Genomic DNA, 19,585 nt, shown 5'->3' with positions numbered 1-19,585 from the left:
ACTGCTCAAGATGTACTAACTTGTCACTGACCTTGTGCTTCTACAGCCTCTCTGCTACAGTGTGTGAAAGATGCTTTCTATTGTTTATATGCATAAATAACATTAATTTTGTGTTTTAAGATATGAGAGAATTCTTAGTGTACCATAAATGCACACAAGTCAGGATCAAACTGGTAAAATTTGCAACTCCTAGTGGAAATAAAAACAATGGATATGTACTATATTTGTTATTGGACTTTTATTGTTTCAGGCCCAACTGTCTATCCTGTGGATTTAGACTATAACAGAGGCTTGCATTCTTTCTATTCTTTGGACATCTTGAGCACACAAGGACATTTTGAAAAACTACAGAAATAAAAGAACATTCATCTGTAGTGGAAAAGAGATTCATTATACTCAAATGTTATCTTGCACAGCTTTTCTGTATTTTACCTTTTAAATGCAGCAGCACTTAAAGCTATTAAGACACAGCAAAGCAGTTGTTAAAAAAAGGGAAACAGTAAAGATTCCAAAAAGAGTAATAACTTGGATGTTCCTATTGAAAGAAGCCACAAAAAACCCTTATATTTTGCGTAATAATGCATAATACCAGACAGCAATGAGAGGAAATCCATATTCTAACTGAACATATGTTTTCTAAGCAGAGGTAGAAATGCTGCTAATGTAAAACACAATCAGAATAGATGAGAGGTGATGACTCTCCTCCTGTTCAATCTGTAAATAGTGGCCTGTACCTCCCACTCCACAAAAAGAAAAATTGGGATTTTGCTTTATTTTATTTCCAAAGGGAGAAATGGGTGAACTTCAAAATGCATGTCATGCTGTTGGAGTAAAGGCAGATACTACACTGGAATGAACAAATAAACTTAGGGCATCCATTCTTCTCAGGACTGTATAGATCCCTGCTGGAATATTATGCCTCGTTCTAGACAGTGGCACTTCAAGATTGAGTTCAAGAGAGAGGTTCAGTTGGAGAGAAGGCTGAAGAGTAATGAACATGTGTAGAGATCCAGAGAAGATAGCAGGAGGAGAGGTTGAATGACCTTAGGCTGTTTAAATTTTTAAAAAGTGATTACATTCTTCCTATATGTAAAATGCTACTGCTAAGGGGAATGGGGGCAACCCCTGGTTTATGTCTAGAGTACCCAGGGCAAGTAGAAATAGGCTTGGTCTGAAACACCAAAGATTCATATTACACAGCAGGAAATAACTTATTAGTAGTAAGAACAGGAAGGACTGGGATAGACAATCAAGATACTACTGCTAAAAAATCTTCTGGAACATGTTGGAACTCCTGTCTGACATGGAGATAGGGGCTAACCTCTTTGGAGTCTCTTTCAACTCCACCATTCACTTGTTGGTTGCAGTTGTGCAGATGCAGTTCTTCCACATCTTAAGCTACAGACACTGTCAGTTCAGTAAAAGAAATGCTATTGGTATTTTTACTGAAATACATACTCTGCCTTTACATAAAATGACCATTCCTAACAAAACATTTCCAAGAAGCTAAAAGATCAAGAAATTAAATAAAAAACTGGAGAAAGCTGAAGGACAGATGGTGACTTATATACAGCAGCAGTTTCTAACAAGTTCACCAGACTCAGCTGTAAGAAAAAGTCAAAGCTCTGTCTCCAGTACCACGAAATCAAATAACAACTCAGATTAGAAAGGACCTCAAAAGGCACTGCAGCATCCTTGCAGCTCAGTAGGATTTCAAATTGACTCTGAAGACCATAGGGGAAAGTAAGTAATACTGGCAAGTTCAGGGTAGTGGCTACAGTGAAGAACTCAAAAGTGTGCAAACAAAAGCCTCTAGTACCAATAATGATTCAACTACTGGTTAGTATGAAGAGGCAAAGAGACTACAGGAGAAAAAGACAATGCACTGCTTTCCAAAGCCTCTCTTTGGTTTACTCATGTTTTACAGAGAGGCTGGTTAGTGCAGTGTGGACTACTGGAGGGCTAAGGACTGCTACAGCATCCAGTGGGAGACTGAACAGAAACTGAGAAGGAAGAAACTTCCTAACACTTTAAATTAGAACAGAAATTATGTAGTACAGTTGTGGTATTCACAGAGAAGTCACTGCTTTCTGACTCAGGAAATAGTACCTCACATTCTTTCTGTAACTCTCACCTTGGGATGAGACACCAGGAAATCCCTCCTAGGCATTCCAGAATAACTGATAAATGCAGTTTCAACTTTGATAGCAATTTTGGAATTTGAAGGAGTTTAACTAATTGATAATCATTACCTTAGGACAGCAACATATTTTCTTAAATATGGGTAGTGGGTTATTGCATTAATGTCAAAACTCTGGACATTTTACATCTCTCAGAATAATCATGCATGCACGACTGAAAATTGTTTTGATATCTTAAGCAGAGATTGCTAGAATTTTTAACAATTAAGAATATACTAGGAGCAGAAGTGAAATTTAGAATAAAAGACTTCACATGATTTTAGGTTGAAACATAGAATAAGAAATTTCTGATAGAAAAATAGACTTTTGAAATCTTTTGCCCTCTAGGAAATCTAGCACTCATTCTGCAAAACACACACTTAACTTTTAATATGCACATAAGTTCTAATCAACAAAGCACTTGTGTAGAAGCTTAAAGATATGCACAATTAAATGTCTTTGAATCCAATTATTATTCTGCACCAATTCTTCCAGATGACAATGCAATCAGTTATTTTCCCTGAAAATTTATTTATTTTCCTCTTTCAAATACATACATTGAAAGAGAAAGTGAGTAAAGCAAAGTACGTTAATGTATATTTTGTCATTAGAGGAAACATCCAGTTTAAAGTCTTTTTCTCTTGCTTAGGATAAGTTCAAATCCAAGTGTTATTCTACTTTTCTTTTCTAAAACTACTAAACCTGAAAAATTTAGCAGTTAGAACTATCTGCCAAAAAGATGCATTCATTTACCTTAGACAGTGTGTAATCGATGTGTTCTGCTCCACATCAACAGAAAGGTCAAGAAAATCTTCATCTTTGCTACTAACCTGTTGCAAAAAACATAGTTGTGAAACAGAGATGCCATACATCTAAATGCTGTTTATACCTTCAGTAAATGCTAAAGATATTTATTTCTGTAGAAATTTGCTCTTACACGAAAATAATTAATTTCAATGCTTTTAATTTTTTCTAGTTCAGTGTGACTAATGTTCACTGTGATATTTATTAGTAATTCTGCCAACCCATCTTTCATATAATTTAACTTCTGTTTATCCACTTATCCAATCCCACCAACCATGGGGCACTAAAGACAGCCTACTGTTCAGTAAAGGTGGACCATCATCCCCTATATTATCTGGGATTGGTGCATTACATATGTTTCCTTGTGTAACACAGTCTACTTTCTTATTTTACCAGAATTTTTTTTACCATTTGTATAACATACTACAATATATATTCACATTTTATTTTTACATAATTATTTCCACTATTAAGGATGCAATGAAGAGAATTTCCCAGAATGTTTCTGTCACAAAAGTCATACTTAACCATGTTATCCTTTCTCTCTAGTGAGTATTCAAAAGGCTGGGTTTATATTTCTGGTTGACATAGCTACATTTCCCCACTGGATATTGTTTCTGGCCAAAAATTAAAAGATTAAAGGAAAAATGGCTCAGTGATAATACTTTGCAAATCATTTTGGTATTGCCAATCTTTTTTTGAGACAGAACGAGAAGAATTCTAGTAAAGAGTTTTTTATTTAAAAGATTTAAGTTCAAGTATTTTCAGAATGACAGATCCTGATTTTTGCATTGAAAATTATTTTTCACTGAGAGTGTTTATCTCAAAGGTGAAGTAATGTTAACAAAAAACCCCATCCAAATGGCTAATTCTTGTAATACTTTGACTGAGTCAAAAGACTGCAAAATTACTTGCTGCATATGAATTCAGTCATATTCATAACAACCAATTTTTTAATAAAATGTTGCATAGACACCCCGTATTTTGCCTCCTATGCTGGCATTTCCTTGGAATAACTAAATCAGATGGGAGGATAGTGAAGCCCAAATCAAGAACTTCTGTGAGGAGATGAATCCATTGTTCTGGCAGAAGTCCCTTATGCTCAGATTTTTGCAATTATGTGGATGTAATAGTTATGAACCACCATGAGGTCGTATTTGTGTTATGTCAGGGATCCTGTACGCTTGGCAAAGACAGCCCATATCAGACCTGAATGCGGGGAAACACCTTTAGCCAGATTAATTTCGATATTACCAAATATGTACAGAGGCATGAGGCACACCCAACTGAAATGAACAGCAGTTCTTCAAACAAAAATCCTCACTGAGACATGATTTGACCCACAGAGGACAGGAAACCACAAAACTGGCAGCAATCAACTGCAGAATAAATATACAGCTAAAATTTGAAAGATAAAGCAACAAAGCTTCAGAGAACATTGTGTCTCTAGAGCTGGAACTAAGGTTCTGTCAGGCACACTGAGTATCATGAGAAATTAAACACTTGAAAAAGTCCTTGGCGAGTATAGAGCTTCACCTGAATGCCTCAAAGAAGCTAGGAATTCTGTTATTGATTTCTGCACATCAAATATTTACTGGAAGGGAAAATGAGCTACTTAGAGCTAGAATAATACAGACTGAAACTAAAGCTAGCTGGAAAACCAGATTCAAACTGCATTCTTTGTAAGTAAGAAAAAGAACTGCTGAAATTTGAATGATTCTTTATGTACTACTTATTAATATTTCAGCAAAGCAATATCTTTTAATGTTTTACTATTTTCCTAAGATTTCAAGTTACACTAATCCAAGAAAAATAAACTGGAAAAATATCCTGAGTAGTATACAGTATTTCTGCATTCAGAGGAAGCTACAGACAAGCTGTATTTTCCATAAAGCTTCATCACTTTGAATTACAAGTAGGGAATTGTGCAGTTATGCTGTTACCCAGGGACACATCCCCACTTCACTAACATTTCTCTGAGTAAACACCAGATACGGATTTAGATACAACTATTTAGAGAAGATTGTCAGTTAAAAAATAATTCTAACCTTTCACTTATTTTAACTTGCTATTACCTGAGGTTTTATAATTGAAAAATATTAAATAATTAATTTTCAGTATCTCTCTCATGTGTTCTCTTATACAATCTTGTTCCAAACTTGCTCCAACATCTTTTTTCATGTTGACTATCATTGCATCTCTTCTCCTCACCACCCTCCTCTGACCAAGTCCCTGGAAAAGCCATATTTATTTTCTTGGAAAACAGAGCTATTCTTTATGATTAGAAACATCAGACTATGTTCTTCTGCATGTCTGGTAGGACCTGGGTAGAGTTTATCTCACCTAACTTCAGTCATCTGAAGATATTTAACCTCAGCTTGCTGTCTGAAGATACCTTCTCCCATCTTAATACAGCTAGTTGTGCTTTCTTTAGAGGAAACCCATAGTAGCAGCACTGATCTGAGTAAAAGCACATTATTCTTAGGCCAGATCAGTCTGTTGGCCCAGTTCTCAGCATTGCTGCACCAACAATTGCAACAGCTTAGTAACACCAAGGAGCCAGGACAAGCTATATGGAACAAAATGCCAGATACTGCTAAAAACTTTGTTTCATGAAACAGCCTCAAGACAGATGGAGAGAGTTTCCTGCAAAAGCTCCTTCATAATCTCCATCATCTGCGGAAGGAATTGAGAAAACTAATTCATCCTTGATGCCTATCACCTTTGCTTTACCAAGCAAAGGTTGGGTGATGTTCATTCCAACCTTTGTGGAAGGTCAGTGTCACTGTTCTCCCCAAAGGAGATTTTTTTCCTGTCTGTGTTACTCTTTCATGCAACCTCACAGGAACAATTTTAGAAAATGTTTCTTTTCTCTTTCAATAGGAGCATGTGTTTGAAAAAGACAGTAATCAATAGGAGACTTGCAATCAGGTTTCCCAACTGACTGTAATTTACAAAATTAAAATTTATTTTTACTTATCGTTCAAAAATAAGAGACTTCAAACTGACATCATCCTCTAGAAAATATTTGGGAGATAAAAGAAAATGGTTTGTTAATAATAAACCCTCTGTATACCTGTCAGACTCTTAAGAATGAATTAACACAAATTCATCTTAATGTTTCACTTATTATATGAATATGATGTGAATACCTTCTCTCAAAGTTACAGTGGTAAGGAAAGGTATTGATTCACTAGTAAGGATTTTAACTGTAGAGGTATGTGTTAGGACAGCAAAACCTGGCATAGATTAGCCAAGCAATGCTTAGAAGTATAAATTTTTAGAAAAGAATATACTCACTTCAAGAAGTAAATTCTACAGGAATATCCACAATTCTCAGATGTCTGAAAAGATTCATATATTTATACATATAAAATGCATCTATCTATTAATGGACAACAACCAAAAAAAAATCTATCCCAGTGCTTACCGTTTCACAGTTCAAACATCTAGTTTCATTAGTCAGTGTTCCCTGAAAAATCTCATGCACCCAGGTGAGTTCTTGTTTATTGTTCTCTTCAGCTTCATTCATGTTGCCATTTTTCAGTTTCCCATTTTGCTTTTCCTGTTTCTTCTCCTCCTGCAAAATGTCTGCAATGGTGTTGAGTAGGTAATTTAAGAACTCATGTGCATCCTGCTGCATGTAGTTGTCAAAGAGATCTGTAAAGAAGAGAGTCAAGATTTGTACAGCTGAATATTCTTTCCTTCAAGAAACAATTGTTTTTTTTTCCCAAATACTTGTACTGGCCCTTGCTCAGCAAAGTATCTAGAATCATGTCAAAGAACAGTTTTGCAGCCAGTCACCTGGGCTTCAGTGAAGCAACTTTGGGGGGAAGCTTCATCTCACATAACTTCAGCTGTCTACAAAGTTACACTCATCGGAGTTGGTTGTGTAGGCTCCCATTACAGTCAATGAAGAAAGCAGAGTGTGACTCATCCTAAATTATTTCCTTACAAGAGACACTTACTGCCTAACTTTAGTCAGCACTGACTTCCATCCACATATTCCAAGTCCCTCAGACACTTAGGAACATCACAGAGTTTTGACAGTAAGCCACATGGCTGGGAAAACCAAAGCCATTGGATGCTGACACATATTTGTGTACTGTGTTCAGGATGGAGTTACCTTTCCTCTCAGTAGCCCGCAGGGTGCTGTGCTTTGTAGGTGTGGCTAAAATGATGTTGATGATGTACCAATGTTTCAGCTGATGCTGAGCAGCACTCACACAGCATCAGGTTGTTCTTCCAACCCCCACCCTGCCCAAAGGCTGGTAGGCTGGGTGCAAAAGAGGTTGGGAACGGGACATAGCTGAGGCAGCTGACCCAAACTGGCCAAAGTCATATTCTATGCCATGTGACCTCATGTTCGTCACTAAAATCTAAGAGAAAGATGGGCGGGTTTTCATTATTAGGATATATCTCTTCCAAACAAACTCCTACACATGCCAAGGCCCTACTTCCCAGGGAGTAGCTGGAAATCATCTGCTGATGGGAGGTAGAGAATAAATGTCCTTTGGTTTTCCTTTGTTTCTGTATGTAATCTCTGCTTTTCTTTTTTTCTTTTTCTTTTTTTTAATTAAACTGGTTTGATTTCAGCTCATGAGTTTTTTTCCTCTTGTTTTCTCCCCCCTCCCCTGCTGAGACAAGGAGAGAGACAGGCTTAGTGAGCACCTGGCAGCCAATCAAGGTCAACTCACCTCAAGTAGTAATAATAACACCATCTAACAAAGCTCATTTTTCACACACAAGTCTGATGAGAAGAGACTTGTCCTATTCAATATAAAATACTTGCTGGAAGAGGGGAAAATATCCCAGTGGTGATTTAGTACAGACTTCTCCAGTAAAGGCTTAACTTGCCCAGCATGTCAAAGAAAAAAGAATCTGTGTTCCCAGAAATGTGTGGTTTTTATCCCTCTGCTCCTGAAAAAGTTCATGTGGATTTCCTCAGAAAATATTGTACAGAGCCTTTGGCTTTGTAGCGTCTAGCCTGAACATACAAGCAGGGTAATACACACTGAGTCTGGCCCTAATTTAAAAAAGCTGAAAACATAAGATCCAGTCTTTACAAGTGATCCCCAACAGTTATCACTAGATGACTCACAGTCAACTTTTTCATGATTTCAAACGTCTGCTCTGAAATGAACAGTCTGCCCATGTATATGCTGTCACCAGTAAGCAATTTCTCCCAGGTGTTTGACTCATACTTTGTCTCTTCATTCAAAGCCTCTCTGTTTCTAAGCATACCACCCACACTGATATGAATCCAGGCCAAAATGGAGCTGCGACAGGCTTCTTTTTCTCAAGGTGTTCCTTCCTCATATCCCTTAGACAGAAGTACTACAAGATTAGGTATATGCTGTCGCCAGCTTAATGGTCCAAAGGGGTCTGACGCTTCACAAAGTAAGACTGTGTCCACCACTTCCAAGAACCAGAGCACCAGCTGATGTGCAGCCAATTGACCACCCCACATGTACCCAGTTCCTTATCCTCCAGGGTGTTCTGGAGCTGGTGGTGCCTGTAGCCTTCCTAGGTCACACAGTTTCTATACTGCCAGCTGCCCTCAATGTTTCTCTCTGCCATACTCCACAGAAAAATAATTTAAAAACTACAGCAGTGTCACCCTACTCCCAGCCCTAGCTCACTCTACAGTAAGGTCTGCCCCACCATGCTGTGAAAACATCATTAATTCACACACTTCTGGGAGCATATGAAATCTGGTATGGCTATTTCAAGCATGATATCGCACCCACAGATCCTAAAATAGTAATACACCCCACAAAGTACTAAAAGCAATTTACAAATCTAACCTGTATTTCTGATTAATGTGATCAGATTGTCCAACATTTATTTATACTTTTTTGATCAATGCATAAATACCTTAGAGGATTTCAGTTTTACACTTACCATTCTCTTTTCGTAACCTTGATATGAACTTCTTTGGTGGAATAACTCCAACTTTTTTCTTCTGAGTAGCAATACTGTGGAAAAGATCTGCCAGGCAAGTCAAGAGGTTTTCCTTCTTTTTCTGTTGGGCCTTGTATGATAATACATTTTCCCGAAATGGCCGGCAAAAATACAATGCCTGCAGCACGGAGTTACAGTAGCAGGTGTTCCCAAACTGCCATGCAAGATTAAAAACAAGCTTAATCCCTGTGCATCACAAAAAACTAGCTGTTCATTCAAATTCTTACTCCTGTCACTGTCACAAACCAGCCATTTTGCCATGTAGCTGCAGTAGAAGTATATTTTCACACCCACCATGACACTTCATGGAAAAAACTGTTGTGTTCTAAATTAACTAGGATACAAACTACAGGTTTACATTTGTAGGAGAAATATTTATTGTAGTGGATTTCATTAAATTCTTACTTAAGGGGCTATATCTTACTGTTCAGTAGCAGAATGTCTAATGTTTTCAATGGAAAAAATTACTATATCTGTATCATTTCTATGGGAATAAACAAATGATTAAGCACTCTTCTCACTCATTCTTTCCTTGGTCAGATAAAAAAGCTCCTCCTAAAAGTCCCCAGTGCAGAATGCTGTACATAAACTTGTACATACTTTCATCACTTTCTCCCTCCCATTTCACAGCTAAAATAGACTTTTAACTTTATTGAAGCGTATGTTCTAATCCCTGGAAATATTCATAGAACAGTAAACTGTTCTCTCTGGGGGTGTATGAAGACATCTTCAAACATCTGATACAGTTTTGCAACCCACTTTGCCTAAAATTGCAACACGAGCAGCATTTAAAGAAAAAAAGACAACAAAGATAAGATTGATAAGAGCAGGGGAGAGAGGAAAACAAAACAAAACAAAACCAAGGAACAAAGTAAATTTCAAGTTACATCAAAATGGTACTTACATTGACCAATCCAAAGTAGTGTTCATTGATTGGAAACTGCTCTGGGCCAATGTCTTTTTCCAGAGCAGAGGCATTGGTGCCCTATACAAAAAAAAAGAAAAAAAATAAGTCAAAACCCAAACCAAAGCAAAAAAATTTAAAAGGAAGAAATTATTTAGAATATTAACATTCTAAATTAAAATTATGGACAGTATCAAGACAGAAAATAGTTCTTTCCTTTCAGCTATGATTAGCCAAGCTAACTCTGTTTAATTAATAGGCAAACACAACAGTGTCATAAGCCACTAAAAATATTTGCAAATCTGGGTAGTGGAGCTGGCCTGGAATGGACTCTCTAGTAATGGCTGACTAGAAGTGAACAGGTCACAACAGTGGTTCTTCCCACACCCACCTCCCCCTTATTTTTACTGTGTACATGGACATCTGGATCCCATTACTCTCTTGCCTCATAAAGATCGTAGTTGATCTTAAGCACAACCCTAAAAAACTGTTCCTCAATGGAAGGTAGGTTTTCTAAGCATTACTGAAGCTCCTCTGAATCCTTCGGAATTAATCATCAGCCTGTAACAATACTTGGGCTTCAAACTGGCACCCAGTTCTAGTAACATCACAAATGCTAAAAGCAAGTGTAATATACCCGTCATTTTGTCCTATCTAACATTAGAGAGCACATAAGTCCATGCACTGTTAGTCTCTGCCCTGGTGTGGCAAGTTATGTTCAGCTGTATCTTCACTCCAACAGCAAAGTTGTTTAGGTAATGGCTGGTCTGTAAGTACAACCACTAATTTGGTATGTTATCTGTCATTTTGCTATATTAAAATGCCCATTTTTAAACAATCTTAAATTGCCAAGCAAGTAAGGTAGACTGCTGCCAAAGGAAACGTCATCACTCCTATACACATTATAATCTTGGCTCCATCTTCTGACACCCTCACTTCAGATACTTATAGACATTGATGCGTTCGCCCCTCAGCTGTCTCTTGAGGCTGAACAGCCCCAGCTCCCTCAGCCTTTCCTCATAAGAGAGATGCTTCAATCCCTTAATCATCTTTGTTGCCCTCCACTGGACCTGCTCCAGGAGCTCCATGTCTCTCTTGTCCTGAGGAGCCCAGAGCTGGACACAGCACTCCTGATGTGCCTCACCAGGGCTGAGTAGAGGGGCAGGATCATCTCCCTTGACCTGCTGGCAGTGCCTTTCCTAACGCAGCCTAGGATACCATCGGCCTTCTCATCCCCATGGGCACATTGCTGGCTCATGGACAGCTTGTTGTCCACCAGGACCCCCAGGTCCCTCTCCACAGAGCTGCTTCCCAGCAGGTCAATCCCCAGCCTGTGCTGGTGCACAGGGTTACTCCTCCCCGGGTGCAGGACCCTGCACTTGCCTTCACTGAATTTCCTTTCTGCCCATCTCTCCAGCGTGTCGAGGCCCTTCTGAAGGGCTGCACAGCACTCTGGGGTATGGACTGCTCCTCCCAGCTTTGTGTCATCAGCAAACTTGCTGAGGAGCCATCTGCCCCTTCATCCAAGTCATTAAACAATAAGTTAAACAATTCCCAATATTAAACCTTGGGGGACACCACTAGTGTCAGGCTTCCAACTAGGCCCCATGTCACTGATAGCGACTCTCTGGGGTCAGCCAGTTCTCAATCCACCTCACGGTCCACTCATCCAGTCCACGCTTCCTGAATTTGCCTATGAGGACATTGTGAGAGACTGTGTTGAAAGCCTTGATGAAGTCAAGGCAGACATTTGCTCAAACTTCATCAGCTAAAATTTTCGAAGTAACAGGTAATCAGATTTAGAATTCTCATGTCCCTTCCCCATCTTCTCCCCAAGGCCTGATTTCTGTTTCTTCGCTGCACCTACCATCACCACTGCTTGCCAAATTAGATTATTATTTCATGCCAGTTCATTCAAAGAAGATTTAGTCAACAGAATTAGCAGTGTGAAACTCAGCACATGTGCTCTTTGAGAATTTGCAAGCCTTGAAAGTAAAACATCTCCTTTAAGTCGGCAGGTTCCAGAAAAGCTCCAAAGATTTTGTATTTCACATCCCCTTCTCCGATCTTTTTCCGTTCTCTCTCTTTCTCTCACATACACAGAGTTCATTGCTCAGACTAAGGGTATGTTGATTCCCAGAAAATCACTTTGAGACTGAAGTACTTTACAAGCACAAGGCTTCATGAAAAGTTTCATAAGGGATATATGATCTCACCAGACTCTGCTAAGCCTTGGTGAGAAACTTGGAAAAAAAGATTGATCAATACAAAGCAATTATTGGCTACCGTTCAACAGAGATGACAGTGTGATAATTATGTAAATCTCATATGAAGATTAGTTTCATTGCTTGGAAAGTCAACCTTGCCAAAGATGCACATACTTGGCGAAGCATCCTATGTTCCAAGAGGGAGAAAACTGATAGACATTTGTCTATCTGACATTAGCAGTGAAGCAAACAGCCAGTTACCCTCAAAACCTTGTCTGATATATGAGAAACATGACTACAGAAGATTAATGCAGCTTCTGGGGAAAAAGCATCTTCATATTAATACTCATTGTACAGCATTCAGATCAAAGCAAAGGTTTTCTTTGATTACAGTTTTAACATTACAATCAAATTCTGTAATACAAGAATAAAATGGGTGTTTTTCCATTTTTGTAAGAAGCATTCTCCACACTGAAATAAATTCTTCCTCTAGAGTTCATGGAAAATACTATCTCTAAAAAGTAACCTACTCTTTGTAAACTACAGGTTTGTGTATTCTGTTAGACAAATACAATACGAGTGCTCTGCTAACTAGTTGCTCCTACATTACTCATTTGCTTTCCTCCAGGTCCAGGGTTTCTAACTTCAGAGGATGCCAGATGGTCAGACAAACCTTTTCGAGCATTTAAATTTTCTTGTAAATATTGTGAGCAAGAGCAAGAATCGGGATTTACTAAACTAAATTATCACTGAAAACCAAAAAAATCCATCTTCATATAAAAACTCTACATTGCATGGAAAGTTCCAAAGTATTTGCTGTTGAAAAAACCACATGCTTAGTAATATCAGGGAGCTTTACCTCTCCAAAACCAGGCCTTAGCTGTTGCAAATATAAAATAAAATACTGTGTGACAGTGACCCAACAAAACAGTGAGGCTAAACCCAATCTTTGGGTAAACTGACATAACCTGCTCAGACTTCATGAGGAGTTGTGCCTTCTTGTATGAAACGCAATTTCAGTCTGGTTTATTCTGAGGTCTCCAAAAAGATACTGTTAAATCCATTGAAAAAGAAGTCTAGGAACACAAGTAAGAAGCACAAAGACCTGGTGCTTCAAAGAAGGATATATTTCTTATATGGAGAAAAAAAATGTAGACAGGCTACTTAGTAAAACTCAAACCATGTCACATTGCATATAAATTACTTGTTTTGCATAATAAGTAGTTGACGTGAGGACAGAAGAAGGAAATTTTTCCAACAAAGTATACCCGAAACTGTACCCCCAATCCAGGTTTAAACTGGAAAAAATGTGTTATTAGAAATGTGTTAAAGGTGGTTCAGAATTCAGTTTAAATCAACCCTATCAAATATAGAAAACATGTTAGTTTACTGAGATTAATCTACAGCAAAAGTCAGCCATGACTATTTAACATGGTTTTCAGCATGCTTGTTCTCACTCCCAGCAAGTAATTTTGGTTACTTCTACAGCGAAAACCTGCTATGATATTTTAATGCAACCACTCTCTATGGTTTTATAAATGCTTCAGCTAGGAGAAATATCCTACCACAGCTGAATCTACTGTAGTTTCATAAAAATAAGCAGGAGCCTCAGTGTAGCTACAGAGCCTGAAATGAGGAGAGGCTGAATAAGTCAATGAAGTGGGATTTGGGAGTATTAAATAAAATCATAGCAGAGTATAGAGCCAGTAAAGGACACTGGCTCTTAAGAGAATGCACCAGTGAAGGAAATGTGAAGTGACGGTGGTAGCCAGACCTTACGAGAATGAGAACTAGGTCAATGTGGAAACTCCTACTATGTATTCTGTGGTGTTAGAACCTTGATTTCTCAGATGTTTTACCACTTAATTCAACAATCAGTATTCAGCCCTCATAAAATGGCAAAGACATACAGCTGGAGACATAGCCAAGCACAGGTCAATTCAGGCCAAGATTTCTGCTACAACGTCACTCCAAAAACATTCTGCCCATACGACCTATAATTTTTTCCTCTTGTTATTTTGCCCTAGACCTTCCAAAGGATAAGACTGCTGGTTTTCTTTTTAGCTGAAATTTCTGATAATATTGCTAAGATTTTCATTTGTGCTTTGCATCACATGGAACAGATTAAGTAAAAAAAATTCCTGCTGTTCCTTTACACTTCAGCATGTTAAAAAAAAAAAAATCAGGGGAAAAAAAAGACATCAGATCAGTTCATTAAATCACGTGTAGCAAAGTAATCTAAATACAATTATTCTATGGAGGATGAGAAATGGACAAGAGCTAATATGATAGTGTCAACAGAAGATGGCAAATCAGACTAAACTTTGTACTGTGACAGAGCTATAAAAATGGCAGTAACTTTCTAGAAATAAGCATGTGTTTAAAGTAAATGAATACAGTAAAGAAATTAGGACTTTTCATAAGCCACCTATTAAGGGGTATCACAAAATAAACAGAAACACGGTGTGAAAAACATAATATTAATTAAATTTTTCTTTGTACAGAAAAATATATCTGTACATAGACAAAATAAGAAATAAGAAAAAATACCTTGTTCACAAGAAAATCTAAATAATATAAGGGAAAAAAAACCACATAAAAATTGAATAATTGAAGCAGAAATTTAATAACTATATAAAGAGCAAGAGATCAATGAAGGAAGATGGCTCGCACATGACAAATGGTTTTGGATCATATACATTTATAGACTAGATTTCTTTTTTCTTAGTATTCAGGGAAAGTGAGAGCAACATGATAGAAACAGAGTTCTTTCCTGAAGGGAGAAACTGAAGACTTAAGACAAACTAATGGTGATGTTTGGGCTGGTAGAGGAAAAATTAAGAGTAAAAATAGAAATGGCTTCAGGGCTAGGCAGCCTGAGTTTCAGGATTTTGGAATGCACAGCACATGGGAGGGAAGGAAAAAGAAGATAAAGAAAGATGGAGAAGGCTTCCTGACCAAAAAATGGCAGTGATGGATAACTCAGAAGAGAGGAGGCAACTGTAAATAAAATCCAAAATTAGCTCCCAGAAGCAACACAAAGTATCAAGAGTAAAAGGAGAGCTAGCAATAGCACAGCATGCAACACACATGCAGCAGCTTTCAATAGATGCATCACCTGTCCCTAGTGCTGGACTTTGGCTATCCTCGGGAACAATCTCAACTTTCAGAGAGATATGGTGAGTAACTGAAATAGCCGAACCAGCCTTCTTAAAAACTCACAGATATTAAATGCCAAACCTGAAACCTTTCTGTATTTTTTAAAGTGTAAGTTGCACAAGATGGTTGAGTTTCACCAGATTAGCTCTCTCTTCATTCTGTGAAGAAATGCTTTTTGTTCCTCCAGCAAAGCTATTTTGGGTCTTTGTCACCACAAGAAGAAAGAGGAAAGAGGGGATTCTATGAAAACACATAGGGGATCACAGTAAACAACAAAAGGACCTTGACTGACTGAAAAACCACTGTGTATTCAAATTTTTGTAGGAAAGATGATTTAGAAAAATGTATCTAAATAAATTATTTTTGTGCATTTTTTCTTAAGTCTTCTGATCATTAAAGCAAATTATAAGAGCTTGAAAGGAGAGGTCTAACCTATTTTTTCTTGCAGGTACACTCAACTATCTCTATTTAAGTATTGCTTAGATATTAACAGTAACAAATAACTTCAGCTCTTTACGGTGTGGTTTCCAAGAAACAGACAAAAATTGCAAGGCCTGAAATCCTGAACCACTTAAAATCTTGGACAAAGCTTTTAAGGTACTCAGTCTTACATAGTTGATAAACCTGGTTTTCTCAAAGTACAAAGCACCAAGTACTGGAAGTGAGGTTCTAGTGAAGTGTTGCAAGTTCAGTGTCTATATCCATAAGTATTAAAAAAAAAAATATTAATCCTTAAATTTTCCATGATTAGACAGTTTTTACCAAACTGAAACTCAATATTCTCTTGTGAATCCATCTGTATCCCCACATTAATTGTTCTTGGATTAGTGGCACTCAGGCTTTTGCTGGAAGAAATAGCAAAACCATTGGTTTTGTCTAGTTTCCTTCTTCAGAACACATAGCATCAAGATGGTCTCATGAGTCAAAACAAAACTGAGATTTGCTTACAGACTACTAATTTCTTCAATAACATTTTTGTCTAGGCCACCTAGACTGCATATGTGGTGCCTCAGAGCATTCTAAAAGCAAGGGACCTTCTAAATTCCATCACAGCTGCACCATCTGGAATACTCTGATAACCTAGATACAGAAGTAAGAATATCTTCATTAAATCTCCATACAAGATGAGTAATGAGGGCTGCAGTTATGTTGCAGGACAGGTTTAGAAATAAACATTATTTTTTGACAGTATTTTTCTTTTAGAGAAATTCTCTAAGGAGCTGAGACAAGTGCAAGATTCTGCGCATGAGAGAAGAATCACCATGTACAAAATGGAAAACAGTTGACTAAGGCAGTAGTGTTTTAGAAAAAAAAGATAGAAAAGAGAAGTCTCTGTGTACTGTAAGTTAAATAAGCCACAGGTATGCAGTGTTATTTTAAAAAAATCCCCAAAAGCACAACAAATGTTGACAACATAATGAATTCCTACAGGTAGCAGTCTACCAAGTTCTTAAAGTAACTTTCCTGTTTAACTTGTCAGTGCTAAGATGTCTTACATCCAGGTTTGGGTGCCTGGTTTCAAAGAAGATGAAGGTAACTGGGAAGAATCCAAAAGAAACCAGTCAAAATGGAAGACAACTCTAGAGAAAAGTGACCTATGAAAAAGGGTTGAATGGGGTTGTGTTGCATAAGACAGAAAAAGCTGCATAAGGCAGAAAAGGGCATGACAATATTTTCAAGTCTACAGCTTGTTACAGAAAGGACATAAGTCTGTTCTTGGTCTCAGCAATAGACGGGATGAGAAATACCAAGCTCAAATTACTGTAATGTAGATTCCGGTAAGACATTAGGAAATGTGATGTAGTTCCTATCATCGGATATCTCAAACTTTGGCTGACCTACATCAGAAATAACACAGGTTTATCATATTCAGTGGACAGTTGAAGGCCTTATTATCCTAGGATACTTCAAATACAGCTGTTAGGAGGCCATTAGTTGTGAAATCAAAAAATCAAATTAAATAACTGAAACATGCAACATCCAGTAATGGCTGGTTTGAAACCCTTAGCACAACAGCCTTTTCTGCAAGGGTTGAGCATACCCAAGAATATGCTTACAGTGGAGATGCTTCTTCCCCAGAAGCACTGATACACTGTGGTGTTAAGTATATACTGTACATAAATGTATATCAGTGTATCCACCAAACAGCCAACCAAGGACAGTTTCTGAAGCTAAAGGATGGGCAGCAGAAGAGAGTTGGCTGACTGCTTCTCTGACAGGCTTACACTCCACAGACTGTGGCTCTTCAAATCCATCAGAGCCTCATCTCCTGTGTGGCACTTGCTCACCACACACAGTTAATCAGGGTCCAGAGTCTGCTTTTATTGTCATCTCTTCCACAATTCAGATTCGCTCAGCCTTGCTGAGCTATAGCTAAGAGGTTCCTTTATTAAGGTGTTTAGCATAACCACTGGTTTACTCTTAATTTAGCAACATGATGCCAAAGACTACATGCATCTAAAAGAAATACACTGAAAAACCACACATTGTGTTCATGAATTGTCCTTTTGTGCTTATTTCCTAAACAGCTAGTAAGTACATAATAACCACTTTAGCCATTAAGAGGTACTAATGCAAGACAAGCCTCAGCCATTACTCGAGGTTATACTTTGGGAATAATATTTTAGGATGTTTCTCATTTTGCATATACTTCTCTATCCAATAAAAAATATCTTTTGTGGACTTCTGTTCATCTTCTGATGGAATGCACACTTTCTGTCTGCTAGTCCAGTACTCATTTGTCAGCCATACTCTCAAAAACTCTCATTACTTCAGAAAGTTATTACAATGATTAGACTTCATATTCTCCATACTTCTCATATTTTTGTTTCTGTATTTCATGTCATAGAAATTGTGCACTCTTGAGACTATGCTTCTAAAACTGTATTCTTGAACTAACTAATTTTATCAGATGTAAAAGTTTATTTTCTTTATCAATCTAAATATATCTTTAGATAACCATTTTATTGTCTGGTATGTATTGTTTTGCCTTTATCTCTATTTATGGAGAGATGTAAAAGACATGAAGAAATATACACTGCAGGTTGTCCAAATGAATAAATCCAGTTGAAAGTCAGTGATCAATTCTGTTACTGAGTAATATTCTTATTGTATGAAGCAGGATTTTATTATTTTCGCAGCATTAAAGTTGTAATTTTTTTTTTTGTATCAAGCATTTTCCAAATCTGTTTGTGGTTCCGGCCTTCATTCTGCCAATGCCCTATATTCAAACAAATCCTGCAACGAGTCTCTAAAATCGTGCTGTTAAAAACAAATACACAAGAAATTCCAACATTTATTCTTATTTGTTTCCTGAATGTAGAGACTCCTAGGCTTGTATGTTTTTTCTCTACAGCCAGTTTCTGGGATGGTAAGAAACTGTTTGTTTGTTTGTATGTTTGTTTGAAAATGAAAGGTGAAATTCACAGGTATTCACATAATTCCTGATGAATTGCATGAATGTTTTCATGTAGAAAACCAGCTATTTTTATGAAACTCATAATGATGAGACTATGAGAAGAAAGAGTAACATGAAACACCAATAAAACCCCAAAGTTAATCCAAGGAACTGCAACTTTATATATATATATATAGGATATATATACAACAACTACCAGGAGTAACTGTGAGGCATCTCAGATGATACCTTGTATCAGAGAAATCTGAATGTGTTTAGAGTATTCTGTTTATTAGATTGTCAGAACGCTATGAAGTGCTAATTGGAATATTTTAAATACTGTTAGAAAATTATGAAAGGGCAGGAACTAATACCTGTTCTCAACAGAATTCTAAAAGAGAGAAACATGGTCCACAGAGCTTGTTAGCCAGATCAGTATAAATGTATGTCAATACATTCTGAAGTGGTTAGATGTCCTTCACTGCACATAACAGTAATATCCCTAGGCCACAGCTGCAGTATGAGCTTAACTCAGAACTCAAGGCTGTACCTAAAGCTCATCAACAGAGAAACATACTGCAGAGGATTTCAGTAAGCATGAAATGCCAGCATGCCTGTCTATCTTTGAACCACCATTTGGTACTTGAGTCATTGGGTTATTTCACAGAAACATTAACGAAAAGAATTACAGCATTGTAGGGGCTACATCACATCCCTAGTTGGTGTCTGCAGTCTACAAGTGTTACAAGGCTCTGGCTGTTAGTATGCCCTCATATAGAGCTTTTCAGTGTATCTTATGCTTCTTCACATGTATTGTACCTGTCCTACATAAAAGACGACAGTTGCCTATTGCATACGTCCCTCAGTGGTGAACATGGTGTGCAGACAGAGTGAGTGAGCTTTTACAGTGTCCTGAAGGGCAGGTAAGTTGAATATCTTGGGGACTAGACCTCCCTTTGCAGTGAATGTG

The 19,585-nt window shown here is 37.5% G+C and overlaps 1 protein-coding gene across 2 annotated transcripts in view; it reads right to left on the bottom strand.

Annotated features, from left to right (window-relative positions):
- USP46 (ubiquitin specific peptidase 46) overlaps window positions 1–19,585 on the bottom strand; it is a 34,392-nt gene that overhangs the window by 10,971 nt on the left and 3,836 nt on the right. For both annotated transcript variants that reach the window (XM_069014120.1, XM_069014119.1), the window contains exons 2-5: window positions 9,853–9,933; window positions 8,889–9,102; window positions 6,415–6,644; window positions 2,934–3,010 (exon numbers count right to left, since the gene is read on the bottom strand). In XM_069014120.1, coding sequence (XP_068870221.1) covers window positions 2,934–3,010; window positions 6,415–6,644; window positions 8,889–9,102; window positions 9,853–9,933 — 602 coding nt within the window. The remainder of the gene's footprint in view (window positions 1–2,933; window positions 3,011–6,414; window positions 6,645–8,888; window positions 9,103–9,852; window positions 9,934–19,585) is intronic.

The sequence above is a fragment of the Aphelocoma coerulescens genome, chromosome 4 (assembly GCF_041296385.1).
Source record: "Aphelocoma coerulescens isolate FSJ_1873_10779 chromosome 4, UR_Acoe_1.0, whole genome shotgun sequence".
In the NCBI taxonomy this organism is placed as follows: domain Eukaryota; kingdom Metazoa; phylum Chordata; class Aves; order Passeriformes; family Corvidae; genus Aphelocoma; species Aphelocoma coerulescens.
The sequence above is the reverse complement of the archived record's forward strand: the minus strand, read 5'-3'. Positions and strand labels throughout refer to the sequence as shown.